Source organism: Salvelinus sp. IW2-2015, linkage group LG17 (assembly GCF_002910315.2).
Source record: "Salvelinus sp. IW2-2015 linkage group LG17, ASM291031v2, whole genome shotgun sequence".
NCBI classification, from domain to species: domain Eukaryota; kingdom Metazoa; phylum Chordata; class Actinopteri; order Salmoniformes; family Salmonidae; genus Salvelinus; species Salvelinus sp. IW2-2015.
This window is the reverse complement of record NC_036857.1, coordinates 17,915,818-17,938,433: the sequence shown is the minus strand read 5'-3', so window position 1 is coordinate 17,938,433 and position 22,616 is coordinate 17,915,818. Positions and strand designations below refer to the sequence as shown.

Sequence of the window (22,616 nt, the reverse complement as noted above, 5' to 3'; positions counted from 1 at the left end):
AAGTTACAAGGCATTAACAAGCATTAGTCTAGGCATGATCAGTGAGCGAGAGAGAGAGAGAAACCATAGCATGAGCAATTGCCCATATAGCTCTGGGGGGAGAGAGAGAGAGACCATAGCATGACCAATGGCCCATATAGCTCTGGCGGGAGAGAGAGAGAGACCATAGCATGACCAATGGCCCATATAGCTCTGGGGGGAGAGGGAGAGAGAGAGACCATAGCATGACCAATGGCCCATATAGCTCTGGTGGAGAGAGAGAGAGACCATAGCATGACCAATGGCCCATATAGCTCTGGGTGGAGAGAGAGAGAGACCATAGCATGACCAATGGCCCATATAGCTCTGGGTGGAGAGAGAGAGAGAGATCATAGCAAGACCAATGGCCCATAGCTCTGGGGGGAGAGAGGGAGGAAGATTGAGAGTGTATCTCACCACAGCATGTCAAAAATATAGAGAAGAGACAATGAAGTCCCTTTCATAACATCAGAGCTGTTTGGATTCCAACTCGGGAGTTGTTGGCCAATAGTATTACTGTAAAGACAACAGAAACTTCACAGAGGTGTGACAGGATGTGGAGAGCATCACAGAGAAGGCTGAATTCCTGAGAAGACAAAACCTATATAGTGTAAAGAGTCACTTTAGGGTCTGGGCTGCCCTAGAGCGGTGCCTGAGACAGCATTTTCCACCACCATTAACAAAACACAAAATTATGGAAGAATGGTGTCGCATCCCTCCAATAGAGTTCCAGACACTTGTAGAATCTATGCCAAGGCCCAATGCCCTATTTATGTTGGTGTTTCCTTTATTTTGGCAGTTACCTGTACTTTGCCTCTAGGAGATTCCCTGTTGAAGCCCCACATGGTGAAGAGCCTCACCTGCTTCCTGGACAGGCTGTCCATCTCTCTGCATCCCTCCCTGGAGAAGTTTGAGAGCCAGCTGCTGCAGCATGTCAGCATGGACTGCCACAACACGGTAAGAACCATGTTACGTGATCCGAGTGGAAATGATGCCACTCACATGGGGCGCCTTTTTTTGTCATCGTTTACAATAATTATTAGTTTTTCTGACGTACTGTGGGGTCCATAATTATTGGCAGCGTTGATAGAGATGAGGAAAAAAGACTGTGTATAAAATAAATACAAATACTGAGCTATTCTGTATGTTCCAAAAATTGTGAAGTTATTTTATTTTGCTCAGAGAGATTTTGTTTAACAAGTAATAAAAATAAATGCAAAACAGATGGGGGTCAAAATTATTGGCACTCCTGTTTTCAATACTCTAGCACCCTCCCCTTACGAGGATAACGACACTGGGCCTTTTTCAAAATTGTTTTATGAGATTGGATGTTGGGAGGGATCTTAGACCATTCCTCCAAACAGAATATTTTCAGATCCTAGCTACAGATTCTACTAACCTGCTCTTGGCAGTACTGTATTCCTTCTTGATTCGGAGAAAAAGGTATCTTATAAATCGCGGCTGTGACGATGCCAGTTTCGCAATATTTTTTCCATGGCAAAAATGAAAACACGAAGCAGGACCATACTTTGGTCCTTTAAAAACCTGCTGTATGTAAAATATTGTGTGCTATATCTTGGAAAATAAATAKATGTGACTGGATGACAACATAACGAGGTTTGTTTCTGTCACGTTTCTCGTGGGCTGAAGGAAGAGTGGACCAAGGTGCAGCGTTTAAAGTGTTCATGATTTAATCCAAAAAACCAAATCGAACAAAAACAACAAATAGGAGAACGAAAGCGAAACAGTCCTGTCTGGTACAGACACAAAGACAGAAAACAACTACCCACAAAACACAGGTGGGAAAAGGCTACCTAAGTAAGGTTCTCAATCAGAGACAACGATAGACAGCTGCCTCTGATTGAGAACCACACCCGGCCAAACACACAGAAATAGAAAACATAYAACACAAAACATAGAATGCCCACCCCAACTCACGCCCTGACCAAACCAAAATAGAGACATAAAAAAGGAACTAAGGTTCACTGTTTTCCTAAAGAAGTTAAATCCGCTTTGTGTTTTATTTCCTTGCCACGATACTAACGAGTATCGCGATACTGGTATCATCCTGGCCTATTATAAATGTCTGTGTCCAGTTGCAGGTGGTTCTACAAACATTTGAGAAAACATAGAAAGATATGTCAATTTTTTGTACAGTGTGAGAAGGTTCTTAGCTGCCGCACATCTAGCATTTCCCAGCATCTTTGCAAGAACTAGTTGTTTCTATGTAACGCGTCTGCAGCCACATGTAGAAGTAGATGACAACGCATCACACAGTGCGACCAAAACAAAGATCTACACACATGCAAGAGGCATTTCTCACTCAATACAAAACACGGATTGCCAATTACCTTCCTTAAATTTTTGCCCTTGAAAACTTGTCACAAACACAGTCCTTTTATAGCTACCAAAAGTAAATCAGGGCTTGTCTATTCTCTTCGTCTAAGGAGACGTAACCATGTTTGACAGGTGCAGCCATGCGCTCGCTATTCTGTGCGCAGTGCAGTTGTGTCGGTCCTATTTATCTATCTGCTCTATCTTAAGTGACGTGCGGCAGAAAATTGATAAATTGATATCATGATGCTGTCAGTCCCCTTTATCTCTGTCCCAGTGTTCAGCACGGCCTCTTCCCCCAGTGTTCAGCACGGCCTCTTCCCCCGCTGTTGTTCCCTCCTGATGGAGCAGTATTGAGCCACGTGCAGTTTTGATAAGGCACGTCTCACCGTTATGTTTTATAAAGGGCTTCACTGTAGTATCTTGGCCATTAGAGGCTGTGCTAGTGTGGGTCAGGTTTTGGAGTACACCCTCTGAGCAATATAGTGTCATGAACTTTGGATTGTTCAGAACGTTGGCCTTTTGGTGCTGTATTATTTGCATTTATTTGCAAATTGGCAATTTTGGCATAAACCTTCTAAAGATATGTGTTTGATAGGTGGTCATTCAATCTGTCATCTTCCTTCACACATAACTCTGACACAGGCAGACATTGTCATTGGTGCGCACACTGAAATGACAGTTTAGTAGAATGTTTGTCCGTTATGGATTACAAAAGATAGTGTATCGATATGTTCATCTTTGGTGAGCATAACCTGGCTGTAACCTTCTAAGTAGATTAAAGCGACATTTTACCTGAAGCTTTTCCACTTCATAAAGAAAGTGTTCCGTCAGTACAGTTTGAACCTCTGAACTTGAATACAGTGAGGGAGATTAAAAATCAAAGCTAGCAGGCCTGTATTTTGCTCTGCTATTCATGTACTCATARATTGATCAGTTCTGACATTTCTCTCAGGTTTTTTTATAAGTGCTTTACGCTAGTCAATGCACCAATCTGCACTGTACAGAACAACTCATAACAAAAGACCCACTGGTACATGGATTTCTCATTAGTGTCTCATACGAAGCAAACTAACTATTGTTGTCGCTCGAAGGACACTAACAAGGATGTCATTGGACAGGTGAGCGTGCATATCCAGATTGTTGGACAATTGGGATTTGGGCGGCTCCGGGGTAGCCTTTTTTAACATGATTATCTACAGTACCATGTCTTGTTGAAAAATAATCTGGTGTCTACCAAGCTACACATGCTGGGCCTAGCTCACTTTGAAATGAAACTATGAGAAACACATCTCCGGTAGAGTAGAAGAGGCACAACGGCTCAAATGAAAGGCTGTTGGACAAAAATACTTCCTTTTGCCTTTTGTGAGTTAGGAAGACAGGTGTGATGAAATTAATCACTTTTATAGAAACTAATTATCTCCCTCAGCATTGACACCTTTTTGTTCCTTTGTTGGTCTTCATAACTGGGTAATGTGGATTTTGTTAAAACAGTCAGATTGACTTCAGTATGTGTTCTATTGTGAAACTTCAGTGGGGCTGACGCCTCTCTCGGCACCTCATCTTGAGGAAGGTGCTAATACATGCAGCATCGAGGGTGACGGCAGACTTTAATTAGCGATTGTGCGCGCACATACCTGTGTGCGAATGTATGTACGGGTGTGTGACCTTTTTGAGAAGTGCGACTCCTTGTGCTAGATTGTGATCATCCAGCTATCTGGGAGGTGATGCTGACACCGTACCTGCTACATCAGCCTCAAGTGCTCAGTAAAAGGCAGACTAAAGCACAAATGGAGAACGGTGGATGTGAAGGAAGAGAGAGTCTTTGTTTTCTCTTTCCAAAATGTCTCCCTTTACAGTTCTTAAATACATTGTATTGAGAGCAAAACAACATTGAAAATGCACATTTTCACTTGGCATACAGTATAAAGGCCTTGTGGATCTGTTTTTTAGGTTTTCTGTAGCTACTGTAGATGTCATGGCTTTGTTGTAGTGCAATTAGAATGCCAACACTTGCCTAACTGCTATCTTGACAGGCTATTTTGTCTTTACATTCTGCAGCTTGAGCCATCCAGAATCCATAGAACTCGGTGGCTCTTACAACCCTCTGTGATAAGGTAGGGTAGAGAGTCGATCAAAGTGTTCTCTTTATTTGGTCCTCCTGAACATAGGCCRTAGGCTTCGGGACACTTAAACTGTATTTGTCTAATCTACCCCTAGATGCTTTCACAGCCAGCAGAGCTCCTAGACCTAGAACAGTAAATCAGGCCAGGCCCATTGTCTCAGTCAGGACCCATGATGTTTGTATCCAATGTCTTGGCGAGCGATCAAAGGACCGAAATGGGAGCGGAAGAAAAAAGAAGCAAGAGGACAAACACCGTGCCGCAGGCAAAACTGCATGCCCCTAGGCAAATCTCATCAATTGCGAGAAGCAAAGCAAAAACTCAATAAAGTTTTTCATTTCCAGAATAAAAGGAAACACGCTCAAAGTAGGACTGCCCCTGCTGTTTATGTGCCAAAGAAAGAGCCCAAAAGGAAAACGTCATTCAGAAACGTTTTCTTTTTCTGCCCTGTGAGAATGCTTGGACGGGTTAGGGTACGGTACACCTCTACAWATGCCAACTGACTCCTGCTATCCTTAATCATTACAACTTCCAAAGCAGATTATAGAACGAGCAGTGTGATTGAATACASTAGGCCTGCCTGTATTGGACGTTTATAAAGCCTATCTCCCCTCGCTATCTCTCTCTAGAAGAATAACTAAAATATTACTCCCCCCAAAAATTCAATAAGAAGAATACCTTATTGCCCATTAACTTACAGAGAACAGAAACTTATGTTCATGCTCACAACCCAAACACCTGAGACACACACACACACCGTAGCGGTTTGAAGTAATTGGTCAGCCACAGTGCCGCGCCCCCAGAGCAATTGTAGCAAGTGCCTTACTCAAGGGCAGTGAATGATACCCGCAAAACTCTCCGTTTGCKAGCTCACTCCGCACCAGATTTTTTCAGTCGGAGCTGGGATTCAAACCGACGATCCCTCCCTTTGCTGGCCCGCGTCTCTAATGGCTAGGCTACCTGCCACCCCCATACAAAGTCTCTGAACGTTCTGTTTATTATTTCKTTATTATAGCTCTTCCTTCCTCTGGGTTCTATGATGATTATGATTATTGAAACCTTTATTGCACCGAAGGGTATTTGTTTTACACAACATGAGCAATGGAGGAAAAAAATACATGCAAAYGGAAGACCTGAGTGTTCTAGGAAACATCTGAACCTTCTAATAACCTTCTAATAATGAGCTGAGGTTAGCAGGTGTCCAGATTCAGCATTCTGTATCAACAACTATAATGCAGAATACTCAAATCTATAATGGCATCTGAACCTATGTGGGACAGTCTGGGACCCGGCTCTTTTTAATCATCTTCAAGCGCGTGTTGTCTCACTTTAGCAGTCAAAACAAATGAGCATCAGGGAAGCGGCGTGAGTGGGCGCCATTGACCGAACCCTCCTGGCCAGGAGTGTGATCAATAGGCATTACCACCTCCTAAAAGATTTCCTTATGTTAATATGTTCTCCTGCCAGTGATTTTAGTGTCTAGTCAAGTTGAGTCGTTTGTTTGAAACGTCAGGGAACACTCAATGCTGTCCATCTCAAGTGACCTTTAACCCTATGGGCTCTGGTCAAAAGTAGTGCACTAAATCAGGGAATAGGGTACCTCCTGAAACCCCAACCACCCTAACTAAAGCAGTATACTCTGGTGAAAAGGGTAGCAACAAAAAAGTGGGCTAATTTTATAAGCTGGCTATATTGGTTGACTTGTGACTCAATATTTTCTGGTAGTGAATCGTGGGCTGCGTTTTTACCAGGAGGGCAATGCGATTCATCAGCAGAAGCGATATGCCAGTTAAAATGTGTTAAGGAGCAGAGGAGTGGGCGGATGACAACAGCATGCTAATGATGGTTCAACTGTGTTTCCTGGGAAGGATGACTCACCTCGGTGTGAGGAAGCTAACGTCCACAGCGTGGGCATCTCCCTCCACCGCCACACAGACACACATATATGGTAGCATGTTTTGCGCTCACATACAAACATGCTAGCATACGTGCGCACAAGCTAGCATGCGCATACACAAAAATGCTAACATGCTCGCACACACACACACACTAGCACAAACACCCATGATAGCATGCTCACAAACACATACATGCTAGCACATGCTAGAACATGCTAGCATGCGTTTATATATGCACACGGCAATGACAGAGATTCTCATATCTTTAAGATTAGTGTAAAAATAAAACATTTTGAAAAMAATTAGCCTTTGAGTCCCTGGAGCAATTKAATTATTTAGCTGATTTTACATTTCAGATTAATTTAGTTGTTTCATTCTTCAGATGAATGCTCTGAGACTTAACCCCTTATTGAGATTGCTCTTATATGGATTTTATTCAGGGTTGACTCAGCCTTTTCAGCCCAACTCGTTATGTCCCATGCCTTCATAGTGTTATAACACTATACATTGCAGCTTGCTGAACTTTGATATTAATCACAGTTTGATATTAATCACAGTTTGATATTAATCACAGTTTGTATTTGCTGAATTTTGCACTTGACATCAAGTTAATCTCTGTGCCAAAACATAAAGACATGATTTAGGGGTGACATAAGCGTGTATGAATGGTTACGACTGGTAATATGTCATGTTATTAAATCCTCTGTACTCCAGACTCCGGTCCTACTTTATAGTCTCATTCTGTCTGACTGACTAAAACCCCCAACTCAACCAATCAAATAACTTGCACACTTATTTCATCTGCAGCATCAGAACACAAATAACCTTCAAAAACCAATTTATTCTCCTTAAAGATCCCATTTAATTTCTTCAAAATGAACAGCACAAGACTCTGCACACTGCCTGCTCTCTCCCTTGTTTAAATTACCTTACTTTCTAGTCAGTTCCATGTTATTCAACTGACAGTTCTTTCTGTAAAAGTACATTTTGCTTACCAAATATTTCAATTTTTGCCAAGCCAGTACATTGTACACATTTGAATCAACAAGATTCTGCACTGGCGATAAGTAACAGAGATAACGCCTTGGTCTCCTTTTAAATGCCGGGTTGAAACAGGCTAGTAATATTRGAGATGTATGTTCAAATCCTGGATTTGTTTTTAATTGTAATCGAAATGTAAACATTGAAACCCTGAGAAAGAAAGCAAAGTGCTAATATGTCTCAAGCCTCATCCCAAGGTGGGTCTGAGGTGTTACCTTCATGTGCACCACTACAGCACCCAGCATGAATGTATAGCTTGCACTTTCTTTCCTTTTTTTCCCTGTGAAGAGATAAGATATCTTATTCTAATATAAGTTATCTTTGACTTGTAGGAGGGGGTTTATTTCTCTCGCTGATTTCTAAGGAGCATTAAGAACCTATGTATTTTGCAGAGAAAAAGCATTTATTCTCGTGGCCCCCAAGGCCATGTCTATTAAGGCATCATTTTCTTACTCTTGACACGACATAACAGACGTACACAGCCATTGAAAAAGCTGGAATGTAGAAGAGTTAATTTTCTCCTCGTCTGAACTCCTGACTGAACAGAATGTTCTGGTTTCTCTGAACAACTCCCACACTGGGCTACTGCACTAATTGGAAGCTAAAAACAACAACAACCCTACTCTCTAGCAACCAACAACTTTGTTTACACTGMTAACAAAGRATGGCAATAAATTGCCTCCTAATATGRGCAAATGAGACTCTCTCTTTTTTAAAACAAACTGTAKTTCTGGTAGTTTAAATAACTAAGACATTTGCGCTGTCACAGCGTCTTGGTCCACTGTGCTCAGGTGTCTACGACTAGTCTACCACGCTGTATGCACGCACGGTAGCATGATGAGACCGGGTCACAATTTCTACCACCACTGTTAACAAAGGATGGTGACTCTCAGAGAGCGAGCGATAGAGACCCATGGACATCTTCCGTGGCTGGGCAGTTAAAGTGGAAATTAACTTTTTTCATTAGTCCACTGTTGATAAAGTCACATGTCAGCAGTAATATTTTCAAGATATTGGACTTTCATGAAGCAAAGTGTCACGGGTTACATCATCATGATGATCCATTTTTTTACAGATGATACATAAAAGCGGTCTAGTGGGGAGAGAGCGAGAGGAGCTGCAGGGTGTCCTGAGCTCTGGATTGCCTGTGCTCCACGCTACGCGCTCATCACTCGGACAACTCCCCTCTTTTGTGACAGAGGAAATGGAGTATKATTTAACTTAGGGACCATTTAATTGTTCCCTGTAAGCTTCTTAGCTTTAAAATATTGAAATTTTAGGACCGCCAAACAAATCTGTGATGGTAGCAGCCAGAGGATAGACAGAGTTGGAGGGAGGAAGGGATATTGGAGAAAGAAAGCGTGTCAGATGGAGTGAGAGAGGGGGATAGACAGATATGAGAGAAGGGTGCGTGTGGAAGGAGCGACAGAGAGGGGATGGGTTTTAACAGATGTTGCCTGTTAGAAGCTTCAGACTGCACTCTCTCTCCCTCAATCACTTCATTACAGTCCTGTCCTAGATAAAACAGTGCCATCTCCTGTCATCTCCTCACACTGGAGATGTTGAAAGAGTGAGCGAACAGATAGATTCCAGAGAAGGCATAATTGTAATCTAAATGTACCTGAAAGCAATCATTTGTGGGGMTCTTGTAACACTTATACTGCTAGCCGCCACTCTGTTGTCAGAAGGAACTTAGAGGCAATGATTTTAAAAAATCATCACAGTGTTGAGGTGCCTCCAGCATAGATAGAATATGAATTGTAATTAGAATGACGGCTGTTTTGTTTGTATCTCAGCATTATTTTCTTGTCATGGTTGTCATACTCGAACTGTATGCTATGTTTGTGATGAGGACTGTTGGTAATTGTATTTGACTGAAAAAGGTTATGGATATTTAGAGGATGGAGCCTGTTGTTTTAACAAAGGCCGTGGCMGTGAATACAGAGTTTTCACCCTCACCCCACCCCTCTGGAATCTTTTTTCTCCACGGGTTGTTTTAGGCACACATTTTTTTCTATGTCGCTGCTGTTCACACTCCACCTCTCTTCACGTTTCTCTCTTTACGTTTCTCTCTTTACTTACCCTCTTCTGAACCATGATGTAGCCTGTGGACACGTTCAACATTGCAGCCGACTTTAAAGGCGAGTCGAGGCTGACTGATCTACAAATCACCTTGCATCAAAAATAAAGATTATTTGTAGATCAGTCAGTCAGCCACAATTTACCCATGATACATCACAGTTTTGATGCTTTCGAACCCAGCCTATGTCTGCTTAATTTTTCTGCACAGCTAAACATTCAAGGCCATTATGAAGGCTAAAGCCTTCTCTATCTGTTGTAAAGGATATTGCAGTTGCACAAGCAGGATGCAGTCCCTACACATTGCACTGGAGCAAAAACAATCTGCGTTTTGTGTGATGATTTTTGTAGTAGCTGCCATATCGTAGCCACTAGCCAGAGACGCTGATGAATAACACTACTACTTTGACTGCCTGTCTGCCTTCTGCATAGCCAATGTTTGCAAAGAAAAAATACATTTTCAATTGCTAATTAGACTGCGTGTCTGTGTCTTGCTCGTGTTTGATATGCTGCCTAGATGGCTGCATGTAATTCACGACTTGAGTTTTGCATTGGGGGGGGGGATTAATCATGTTTTGTGTACAACATGTAAATAGCTGCATGTAGCCTAACTCCTCTCCTGAGAATAAGAACATGAAATCGCACTTATGCTTAATAGCCTACTGAAGCATGGAATGCCGTAGTTAGTTAGAACATGGACTTTGTGTACAACATGAAGTTTGTAGGCTGCACCAGACAAAGGCGTTCATCGCCTTTCAAGGAGGGGGAAGCAGCAGCGGAGCACAGAGCAGCAGCTACGTAGGCAGTGGAGGTGGGCACCAGCTATATCAAAGAATACAAATCTCAGTATCTTTAGCCACGGCAAATCGGTTTTCCAGAGAATCCGGAACTGCAGCCACTCCGTTTAACAAAATAGGCTCATATGCTTTAAAAAAAAGAGCTTTTTAATGCCAAAAAACAAATGAGATTTAGGTGTAGAAGAATCGTATGTAACATTTTATGGGCGTTTTATTTCAAACAGGCAATGGCCCAGAAAATGACTGCCTCTGTGCCTCATACTGTGGCTGTCCCATAGGCCCGAGCTAGGCACAGTGAGCCAGTGTATATTCAGGGAAAGGGGATACCTAGTCAGTTGCACAACTGAATGCGTTCAACCAAAAMGTGTCTTCCGCATTTAACCCAACCCCTCTGAATCAGAGAGGTACGGGGTCGGCTGCCTTAATCGYGCGCACAGCCATGCAATCTCCATAGACAAGCATTGGTAGTAGAATGGCCTTACTGAAGAGCGCGGTGACCGTGTAAGCCACACAAGCTCACAGAACGGGACCGCCGATTGCTGAAGGCTGTTATTCTCATTGAAAGCAAGTCTAAGAAGCGGTAGATCTGTTCTATTCTTCCTGTTACTAAGTTTCGTATTTGCGTCTTTTACTTTCAGGATTGTACACCAGCTTCAAACAGCTGAAAATTCAATATTTTTGGTTATGGAAAGACACTACATAGCCAAAAGTATCTTTCCATAACCAAAAATATTGCATATTCAGCTATGAGAATAACAGCCTTCAGTATTTTCAATGAGAATAACGGCCTTCAAAAATCGGCAGGCCCGTTCTGTGAGCTTGTGTGGCCTACACGTTCACGGAGCTCTTCAGTAAGGCCATTCTACTGCCAATGCTTGTCTATGGAGATTGAAGGGGTGTCCACATACACTACATAGCCAAAAGTATGTGGACACCCCTTCAATATCCATAGACTAACATTGACAGTAGAATGGCCTTACTGAAGAGCTCAGTGACTTTCAACGTGGCACCGTCACGAGTCAGTTCGGCATATTTCTGCCCTCCTAGAACTGCCCTGGTCAACTGTAAGTGCTGTTATTGTGAAGTGGAAATGTCTAGGAGCAACAGCCACGAAGTGGTAGGCCACACAAGCTCACAGAATGGGACTGCCGAGTGCTGAAGCGCGTAGTGAGTGAAAATTGTCTGTCCTCTGTTGCAGTGGAAACGCGTTCTCTGGAGTGATGAATCACGCTTCACCATCTGGCAGTCCGACGGACTAATCTGGGTTTGGCGGATYCCAGGAGAACGCTACCTGCCCAAACTGTAAAGTTTGGCGGAGGAGGAATAATAGTCTGGGGTTGTTTTTCATGGTTCAGGCTAGGTCCATTAGTTCCAGTGAAGTGAAATCTTAGTGCTACAGCATAAAATGACATTCTAGTAATTTTTGTGCTTTCAGCCAGACCTCACTAATGCTCTTGTGGCTGAATGGAAGCAAGTCCCCACAGCAATGTTCCAACATCTAGTGGAAAGCATTCCCAGAAGAGTGGAGGCTGTTATAGCAGCAACAGGGGGACCAACTCCTTATTAATGCCCATGATTTTGGAATCAGATGTTCGACGAGCAGGTTTCCACATACTTTTGGTCATGTAGTGTATCTCACAACTTTCCAGTGTTTGTGCCTCGGGTCTATCTTATCGCAGACCCTCGAAAGGCATTGACGGATCTAAATGGGAAGGTTTCAGATGTTAAACATAATTTCCCCATTGAGGATTAACAAGCCCCAACTACTGTATCTTCCCCGGCCACTTGAGAGAGATGGACTCGAGAGATGTTTACTGTTGCCGCGAAGAGAGGGAGAGAGAGAGAGAGAGAGGGGGATAGAGAGAGTAAGAGAGGTGGAGAGAGGAAGATGGAGAGAATGATGAGGATACGTGGGCTGCACGCTCTGCAGCTGCATATAATACCGATGCTCAATTGATATGCTAATTGGATTGGGAAGGTGTGGGTGGATATGGAGACAGTTTAGGCAGAGAGAGAGAGAGGCAATGAGAAAGATAGAGGGAGGCAGAAGCTGGGGAGGCAGGCAGTAACACAGGAACAGCAGTTAGGCCCAGAACCCAGGGTTAGAGAGTTTACAGTCAATCATCTCGCTCACTGCTCACTCCGCGTTACTTAGCAGCTGCAAGTGAGCTGCAGCGCAAACTCCCAAAACAGCTGACAACCAATCCGCCCGTTGATTGACTTGTTTGTTAAACACATTGACTTCTTCATTTACATTTTTCATTTCATACGGTAGCTTGTAATGACGGTTTATCTGTGATTGATTGTCACGTTATTAGAGCTCGTGAAAAACTAAATGCAAAAAAAGAACCAATGGTTCCCCAGATGTTTGATTTGAAATAATTATTAGCTTATTAATTAGTTACAATTTGCGTAATCACAACATTAGTATGAATCATTGCTATTATTATGATAATGTWTACGCTGTAACAGGGCCGCAAGAAAGCAATTAAAAAATGTATGCTATTGTATGCCTTTGTGCACAGTGTAATCATCTTATTTTTTGTTTGCCGTTTCCATTTTCACAGCTTTCTCCTCCTATTATATGCAAAGGGTCCACTACTTTAAACATGTATGGGGCTCTCGTCTTTCCCCTTCTCCACTAAGGGGCTGAGCAGCAGATGAAATGAGCAGACAGAGAGGAGAGTCAAAGTACTAGCAGAGCAGAGCAATCAGTGGAGAATCAGTGAGACCTCAGAGTGTGTGAGACTTTGTGAGATGGGCTGAGAAGTCGGGCTGTGAGGGTGACGTCTCGTCATGTTTCATCACACGGGGACGGTGACAGTGTCCTGGGGTGGTGCCAGGAGGAATGCTGTAGAGAGGGTTCTGTAGACCTAAAAATACATTTGTACTGTCTGTGAGCAATGTTTTATAGCCTAGTTGTATCCAACTTTTATAGTTTAATGGCCTCAACTGTACAACCTGACAGATGTATGTGTCATTTAAATCCCCATCTATGCTAGATCTTATTCATTATCTATACAACATGCAATTAGAGATCTTCTCACTCCAAGTGTGTGGGTGTGTGTCTGCTCACGTGTGTGGCTAAGCAGCAAGGATGAGGAGCTACCTTGGCTCAATACATCCTGATTGGATCTGTTCTTCTCTCCTGCAGAAACACTCGGGTCCGGAGAGCTCAGCGGTGGTGGTCATCCAGGAGCGGAGGCTCCACGTGGGGGTCCACAACGGCTGGGGCTTCTTGGAGCGCCCCCAGGTGGTGGTGCTGGAGACAACCGAGGCCACCGATTGGAGCAGGGGACGTACCAGAGGGGGCACATCCCGACAAGGCACACTGACCAGAGACTGGTGAGTGGAGTGGAGCCTCACTGGGCTGGTAGCGGTAGGCTACATCCTTGAGTGCAGGGTTTGGTACATTAACCCCGTTAACTGGGTTTGATCATGCAAGGTCAGCAATAGGTTCCGTACCCTTTTCCACTCTGATCAGCACTAAAACACACATAATCAGCTTCCGACGGATGGCTTCAGCACGTCAAACCCTACAACAAGGGTTGTTAKGACACCGTGGGTTTCTGACACTTTCTGTTCATGTATTTGTAAGCGCATGGGTTTCCTGGGTCCTATTCACTTGGCATTATAAGGAAGAGAACAGACTGAAACAGCAAGGGACTACTAATTGAAATTGTCCAATAAGAAACACCGTTTTTTTTGTCTTTTGTTGGAAAATGTTTTGCTACAGTGTGCACTAATCAGTGTGACCCTGCTGCCATTGACATAGTGATAGTGGCCTCCTTGTGGTGCTGAACCCACAGTGTTGTGCTGCTGATGGAGTCACACTATGGATTGACATTAGATGAGAAAGGAAAAAACCAACACACACACTGTTTAGATCACTGATCACCAACCCTTGTGCAGAGCACCAAAACACCGTATTCAACGATTCATCTCTAGACCAATGATCTATATACTGTATCGATAGACAGTAATAGACAAATTACCAATCAAGATTTAGATGCTCACATACTACTTTGTATGACTGTGTGCTTGTATAAGGCCACATACCAACATATTAGAATTGGCAAGACACAATATTAAAATCAGCTTTCATGAGTTGGTTCAGTTATTAGTTTAGAATTAGTGAACGCACATCGAACAAAATTAATTCCATTCTAATTTGATCATCATGTGACAATCAAAGTAGTTATTTGTGAGTGGTGTCACACAATTTACCCAACAAAAGGAAACTAAACATCAATTAATCTCGTATTGCTTATAATAAAGCTGTTTGTCTGATGCCGCCACATTTATAGCAACTATGTGGGCGTGTCAAGTATGCTCCCCCCTCATCAGATAAAGTGGCCTCCCTGTTTCTATCACCTCCTTGAATGCATCCCAAATGGCACCCTATTCCCTATATAGTGCACTACTTTTGACCAAGGCGCATAGGGCTCTGTGGAAAAGTAGTGGACTCTATAGGGAATAGGGTGCCATTTGGGCTGCACACCGTACATAATAAACCATAATAATCATAATGACACAATACATTATCCGACGCTACTGCCGTTTGTGTTTTAGTTCCTTTTTTAAAGAGGTAGGTAGAAATCTCTTGTTCCCCCCGCTGGTCACACAGAATTTGAAAGCGCTGTTATGAATAGCACAGCGTAGGCCTTAATTATTCTGGAGATTTTTTGTTGTTGTCGTCGTTTCGCCGAGAAAGAAGCAAACGCTCACACACACACAGGGCTGCTCGTGGGCCCAGTTCAAAGCAACGCCTGTTCCTGTCTCCTGGGGGGTTCTGCCTGCGGAGAGTAGCGCAACTCGGCTGACCTTCACAACATTTCCTCACCTTTGTCAATATGCTGGCAGTCAGGGCTGTATGCAAACTGTGAATGATGAAAATCTAAATAATATGAATGCATGGTTCACATGGGGCCAGTAACACATGGCGCGTGGAGTGGGCACCGCTCAACATCATTGTCATCGGCAGTGATTTTCCTTTTCTAAGAAGAAATTACGCCACTTCACTGTACCTTTTAATACAGTTGCTAGAACAATTGCAAGGAAGTAGGCACAACGTTCAGTTGAACAGTCCATCGTTTACTTTTGGTAGAGCCATTGTTTGACCTTCAGTCTGAACGATGATTACTTTAGTTATTTAACTTTCTTTTTTACGATGATTCTAGCAGTGGTTGAAAGAAGACTTAATGATTTTAACAAACTACATAAAATAGAAACTTTTCAATTGACAAGTGACTGTTGCAGCTATTTCTGTGCCACTACTCTCAGAATAGTTACAATACTGTTGTGTAGTGGATTCTTGGGCAATTTGGATACCTTTCTGTAGTTTGAGGTGCTGGACCGGAGTAAGACTGATTTTGTATTTAGTGTGTAAAATAGGGGTCTTCAATCTTTTCTTTTCTAAGGACTCCCGCCCAGGCAAACTGGCGATCCAGGGAGCCCCATTATATGTTAGCAAAAAAATTATTTTCACATCTTGGTATTATCATCAGGTGAATGATAATGGCAAGAACAATTTAAAAATGTATAGTTTTGGTAGATCCCTTTTCATTATTTTGACCTCCCCACATTATAATTGGAAGAGGAAGTGTAAACTCTAGCATAGCCTATTAGCTAGAATGGTAACTCCAAGCACATTTTGGCTAATAGCAGCTGTCTAGCTGGTTAAACAAAGGTTATAGATGTGTTTTGGCAAAAATGTATTTCCAAGTACACTTGCCACGACTGGTACTTGCTTTTGCTTATTCAAAGTCTATGTCAGATACTCCAGTGAGCGTAATTAGCTCAGTATTAGGAGTTGAGAAATAAGGTTGACATGATTCGAAATAATATATTATCCTTTCTTTCTACTATAGGTACACTACCAGTCAAAAGTTAACACCTACTCATTCAAGGGTTTTTCTTTATTATACTATTTTCTACATTGTAGAATAATAGTGAAGACATCAAAATTATGAAGTAACTATGAAGTAACCAAAAAAGTGTTCAACAAATCAAAATATATTTTATATTTCAGATTCTTCAAATAGCCACCCGTTTGCCTTGATAACAGCTTTGCACACTCTTGGCATTCTTTCAACCAGCTTCACCTGGAATGTTTTTCCAACAGTCTTGAAGGAGTTCCCACATATGCTGAGCACTTGCCTGCTTTTCCTTCCGTCTGCGGTCCTACTCATCCTAAACCATCTCAATTTGGTTGAGGTCGGGGGATTCTGGAGGCCAGGTCATCTGATGCCAGCACTCCATCACTCTCCTTGTTCAAATAGCCCTTACACAGCCTGGAAGTGTGTTGGGTCATTGTCCTGTTCAAAAACACATGATAAGCCCAAATCAGATAAGATGGCGTATTGATGCAGAATTGATGCAGAATGCTGTGGTAGCCATGCTGGTTGAGTGTGCCTTGAATTTTAAATAAATCACAGACAGTGTCACCAGCAAAGCACCCCCACACCATAATACCTCCTCCATGCTTTACGGTGGGAAATAAACATGCGGAGATCATCCGTTCACCAACACCGCGTCTCACAAAGACACAGCGGTTGGAGCCAAAAATCTCCAATTTGGACTCCAGACCAAAGGACAAATTTCCACCGGTCTAAAGTCCATTGCTCGTGTTTCTTGGCCCAAGCAAGTCTCTTCTTTCTTTGCAGCAATTCGACCATGAAGGTCTGATCCACACCGTCTTCCCTGAACAGTTGATGTTCAGATGTGTCTGTTACTTGAACTCTGCAAATCATTTATTTGGGTTGCAATTTCTGAGGCTGGTAACTCTAATGAACCTATCCTGTGAAGCAGAGGAACCTCTGTGTCTTCCTTTCCTGTGGCGGTCCTCATGAGAGCCAGTTTCATAATAGCGCTTGATGGTTTTTGCGACTGTACTTGAAGAAACGTTCAGTTCTTGACATTTTCCGTGTTGATTGACCTTCATGTGTTAAAGTAATGATGGACGCTCGTTCTCTTTGCTTTATTGAGTTGTTCTTGCCCATTATATGGACTTAGCCCTATTTAGTAAAATACCATCTTCTGTAACCCACCCCCCCCCCCCCCCCCCCCCCACCACCTTGTCACAACACAACGATTGGCTCAAACACATTAAGAAGGAAAGAAATCACAAATAACTTTTAAGAAAGCACACCAGTTAATTGAAATGCATTCCAGGTGACTACCTCATGAAGCTGGTTGAGAGGATGCCAAGTGTGCAAAGCTGTCATCAAGGCAAATGGTGGCTATTTTAAGAATCTCAATATAAAATATTTTGATTTGTTTAACACTTTTTTGGTTACTACATAATTCTATACGTGTTTATTTCATAGTTTTGATGTCTTCACTTTTATTCTACAATGTAAAAATAGTAAAAAATAAAGAAAAATTCTAGAATGAGTAGTGTGTCCAAACTTTGACTGTACTGTATATCATGAATCGCCATAAGTTTGAAAAATCCAGATATGATTTTTGGGCCATATCGCCCAAGCCCAAGCGCCATGTTCAAAATGATTTGAACTTTCCAATCTCCTGCCTCTTGCAACTAGCCTGACTTACAGACAGAGAAGTCCTTGCACTTTGTGTTTAATGTGACACCTGTTCTTAGTCATCTAACATCCACAGATAAAGCTGAAAAACGTATAATAGACACACAAGAAAGCTACTAAAAATGTATCAGTGTCTATTGTGATTCACTCTTTGTCCATCTTGTCTTGATCGATTCTTGTAGAAAATAGTAAAAATAAAGAAAAACCCTTGAATGAGTAAGTGTTCTAAATCTTGTTGCTAGCGATATTCATAAAAACGTTCTAATAAAATACAAATTCCATGTTTTTATTTTGTATATTTTTGCGAACCCCCTGCAGTACCTCTGTGGAACCCCTAGAGGACCCCAGGTTGAATACCTGGTGTAGAGTGATTTTTATTTTTATTCTGTTAGCAAGACAAGCTGTCATGTACTGTATGGTGACTGCCACATGGATCACTTGTCCACTCGCAACCCTTGTCACATCAATCTCCTTTCTCTCTCTCTCCCTCATCTCTCTTTCTTTCTTTCTCTCTCCCTCTTTCTTTTAATGTCTCCCTCTCTTTCTCCCTTTGTGCTATCTTTCCAGCAGCTCCAGTCCTAGTCAGAGCCTGGCTCTACGTAGCAGTCTGGAGCTCAAGCTGCCCAGTCACCAGGCTGTGGGGATCGCCCTCCAGCTTGAGTATGTCTTCTCCTCGCCGCTCATCGGTGACGGAAAGGTAAGGGGGTGGTGTGTGTGTGTTTTCCGGTTCCTCTGTCTGCTCCGTTAAGAAATCCCCCAGTCAGAGGAACAACAGATCCAAGCACCTTGGACTGAACATCTTTCCCTGTTGGCTGCCCCCCCCCTCACTGCCCCCTGTCCTGCCAGCCATCCTCTCCTGTCCTTGGAGCATGGATCCATCTCCCCTTGTCTCCTCCCAGAGGAAATTAAAGAGGCATCCTTGGCCAGACAACCTTAGTAAAAGAACAAACACAACACTGGCAGAGAAAAGAAAGAGGGGGAAGAGAGGATAGGTTTCAAGGCAAGCAGCTGAGGAGAACAGAGCCAAGGTAGCCTCTCATCCTTGCTGCCTAGCTCATACACGTGTACACACACATATACACACGCATGGCCTGAGAGCATGGGAAGGATTATCCCCTCCCAATTGAAACCGGGAGGAACCAGGATGAGGGTAGGCACCCGTTCTCTACGAAAAGGCTAACTGGAAGAGAAAGAGTCTGTTGGAGAGACATCATCAACACAGAAAGAGAGAGAAAAATCAACAATCCAAGAATCAAAATGTCCCTAGGGAAGTAATTTACAATGCGGGTGGTTTAGTTAGCTAGACGCAGACGGTATGGCAACACCAAATATTTGGCCAATTATGTGTGTTGGTGGGCTTTAGCCTTGATGCAGTGTGCTAGGGGTGGGCGCTCTTAGTGTCTGTGAATGTGCTGTCCCTTGCAAACTCCCGGGCTAATGAGCCACCAATTAAAACCAAAACAATAACAAGCACTCCACTCCATGTACACAGTATACTGTAGGCCTCACTCACTGTCTGCGTCCCAAATGGCATCATATTCCCTACATATAGTGCACATAGTGCAATAGTTTTGACCAGGGCACATAGGGCTCTGGTCATAAGTAGTGCACTATATAGGGAATAGAGGGTAATTTAGGACGCAGCCACTTACTGACGCCCATCCTCGCAATCTCACCACTCGAGAGCCAGTCAGACTTTTACTGTTGATGTAAACAGGTTCTCCGTTGACTTGCCTGCTTGGATAATGCTTAATGGTTCAAAAACGGATAAAAAAAACAACAGTTGCTACACACACACACACACACACACACACACACACACACACACACACACAGAGAGAGATGCGAAGAGTGCGAGAGAGAGAGATGCGAAGAGGCTGCGAGACGAGAGAGATGCGAAGAGTCGAGAGAGAAGAGATGCGAAGAGTGCGAGAGAGAGAGATGCGAAGAGTGGGAGAGAGCGGAGAGAGAGATGCGAAGAGTGCGAGAGGAGATGATGCGAAGAGAGAGAAGATGCGAAGAGAGAGAGATGGCGAAGAGAGAGAGATGCGAAGAGAGAGAGATGCGAAGAGAGAGAGATGCGAAGAGTGCGAGAGAGAGAGAGATGCGAGAGAGAGAGAGAATGCGAAGTGCGAGAGAGGCGATGCGAAGAGCGAGAGGCGAGAGATGCGAAGAGTGCGAGAGAGAGAGAGAGATGCGAAGAGTGCGAGAGAGAGAAGAGATGGCGAAGAGTGCGAGAGAGAGAGAAGATGCGAAGAGTGGCGAGAAGAGAGAGGATGCGAAGAGTGCGAGAGAGATGCAAAGGATGGCGAGAGAGAGAGAGAGAGGATGCAAAGATGGGCGGGAGAGAGATGCAAAGATGGCTAGAGAGAGAGAGAGATGCAAAGATGGCTAGAGAGAGAGAGAGATGCAAAGATGGCAGAGAGAGAGGAGATGCAAAGATGGCGGGAGAGAGATGCAAAGATGGGGGGAGAGAGAGATGCAAAAGATGGAGCAAAGATGCAGATGGAGAGAGAGAGAGATGCAAAGATGGCGAGAGAGAGACAACAAGCAGAAAATAGACAGTTACTGTGAAAACAGGTGGCCTGTATACCCTAGCCTGTATCGATCCTATCCCTATCTCTTGCACACTGCACATAGTCACATATGTCACTCAGCGGAGAAGATAGACAAGAAGTGTTGGTGACATGTCAAACCCCTCACGCTTGGATAATGCTTATGGTTCAAAACGGATAAAAAAACAACAGTTGCTAACACACACACACACACACACACACACACACAGAGATGCGAAGAGTGCGAGAGAGAGAGATGCGAAGAGTGCGAGAGAGAGAGATGCGAAGAGTGCGAGAGAGAGAGATGCGAGAGTGCGAAGAGAGAGATGCGAGAGAGAGAGATCGAAGAGTGCGAGAGAGAGAGATGCGAAGAGTGCGAGAGAGAGAGATGCGAAGAGTGCGAGAGAGAGATGCGAAGAGTGCGAGGAGAGAGATGCGAAGAGTGCGAGAGAGAGAGAGATGGAAGAGTGCGAGAGAGAGATGCGAAGAGTGCGAGAGAGAGAGATGCGAAGAGAGAGAGATGCGAAGAGTGCGAGAGAGAGATGCGAAGAGTGCGAGAGAGAGAGAGATGCGAAGATGCGAGAGAGAGAGAGATGCGAAGAGTGCGGAGAGAGAGATGCGAAGAGTGCGAGAGAGAGAGAGATGCGAAGAGTGCGAGAGAGAGAGATGCGAAGAGAGAGAGATGCGAAGAGAGAGAGATGCGAAGAGGCGAGATGCGAAGAGTGCGAGATGCGAAGATGCGAATGCGAGAGTGAGAGGAGAGAATGCGAAGAGTGGCGAGAGAGAGAGAGATGCGAAGAGTGCGAGAGGAAGAGGATGCGAAGAGTGCGAGAGAAAGAGATGCGAAGAGTGCGAGGAGGAGAGAGATGCGAAGAGTGCGAGAGAGAGGAGAGTGCGAAGAGTGCGAAGAGAGAAGAGATGCGAAGAGTGCAGAGAGAGAGAGATGCGAAGAGTGCGAGAGAGAAGAGAGATGCGGAAGAGTGGAGAGAGTGCAGATGGCGAGAGAGAGAGAGAGAGAGAGATGCAAAGATGCGGGAGAGAGTGCAAAGATGGCGGGAGAGAGATGCAAAGATGGCTAGAGAGAGAGAGATGCAAAGATGGCTAGAGAGAGAGAGAGATGCAAAGTGGGGGAGAGAGATGCAAAGATGCGGGAGAGGAGATGCAAAGATGGCGGGAGAGAGAGATGCAAAGATGGCTAAGAGAGAGAGAGAGATGCAAAGATGGCGAGAGAGAGAGACAAAAGCAAGAAAACAGACAGTTACTGTGAAAACAGGTGCTTGTATACCCTAGCCTGTACGATCCTATCCCCTATCTCTTGCAACTGCACATAGTCACATATGTCACTCAGCGAGAAGATAGACAAAGAAGTGTTGGTGACATGTCAAACCCCCTCACCCAACAGCACCACACCTCATGAATATTCCATGAGGTGAGAGCTATTTTGTGAGAGGGGGCAGGGAGCTTAATTGCAGTCAGCGGTGCGTAGGTTATTTAGAGCTCTGTCATGATCCGCCTGAGGGTGAGTGATGAGGGAGCGGGTAGGTATCGCCACCTGAGGATGGTGGAAGGCGCGCGGGGGGCATGGGGGCTGTGACCCGCTCCAAGGTTCAGGGAGGTCTGGAATATTGATGGGGTCTATTATCTTCCATCGATGGGGAACGGAGAGGAGTGAGAGCAACAACGACCCTGTGCATCGATGTCAAACTCCTCAGATAACACATCTTTTGATACTCTGTCTCTGTGCTGCAAGTGCAAGCTGCCTTCTAGCTTTGTTCAGCTGTCATGTAGATGAGTTCTCACATTTGATGGTGTGTTCGTAACTTATACAGTTTATGCGTTCATAGTACCACAGTTTCTGTCTTTAAGGACATTTCAGCCTTTTGCAGCGTGGTTTCGAGCCCACTTCCATCCATCAAGTTAATTCGCTGTCTACACCATATTCAAGTATTCCTTGTGCATTGTCTATGTTTGTACTCTTGACCAAATTGCCAAAACCCCATTTATCCTGTATATATAGTTGGTTCCTGTGACCGTGTATGTGTCTGCTTACTTTGGTGATTATACACTGACTATACCAAACATTAGGAACACTTCCTTATATTGAGTTGGGTCATGCATGGACTCTACAAGGTGTCGAAAGGGTTGACTCCAATCCTTCCCACAGTTGTGTCAAGTTGGCTGGATGTCCAGCCAAGGTGCACCTTGCACCTACTATCATACTCAGTTC

At 43.9% G+C, this 22,616-nt stretch overlaps 1 protein-coding gene across 1 annotated transcript in view; it reads left to right on the top strand.

Moving 5' to 3' along the window:
* The window catches only part of nphp4 (nephronophthisis 4), a 217,666-nt gene that overhangs the window by 68,870 nt on the left and 126,180 nt on the right, over nucleotides 1–22,616 (top strand). The window contains exons 6-8 of the mRNA XM_070447926.1: nucleotides 839–975; nucleotides 13,445–13,635; nucleotides 18,402–18,531. Of these exons, the coding sequence (XP_070304027.1) occupies nucleotides 839–975; nucleotides 13,445–13,635; nucleotides 18,402–18,531 (458 nt within the window). The remainder of the gene's footprint in view (nucleotides 1–838; nucleotides 976–13,444; nucleotides 13,636–18,401; nucleotides 18,532–22,616) is intronic.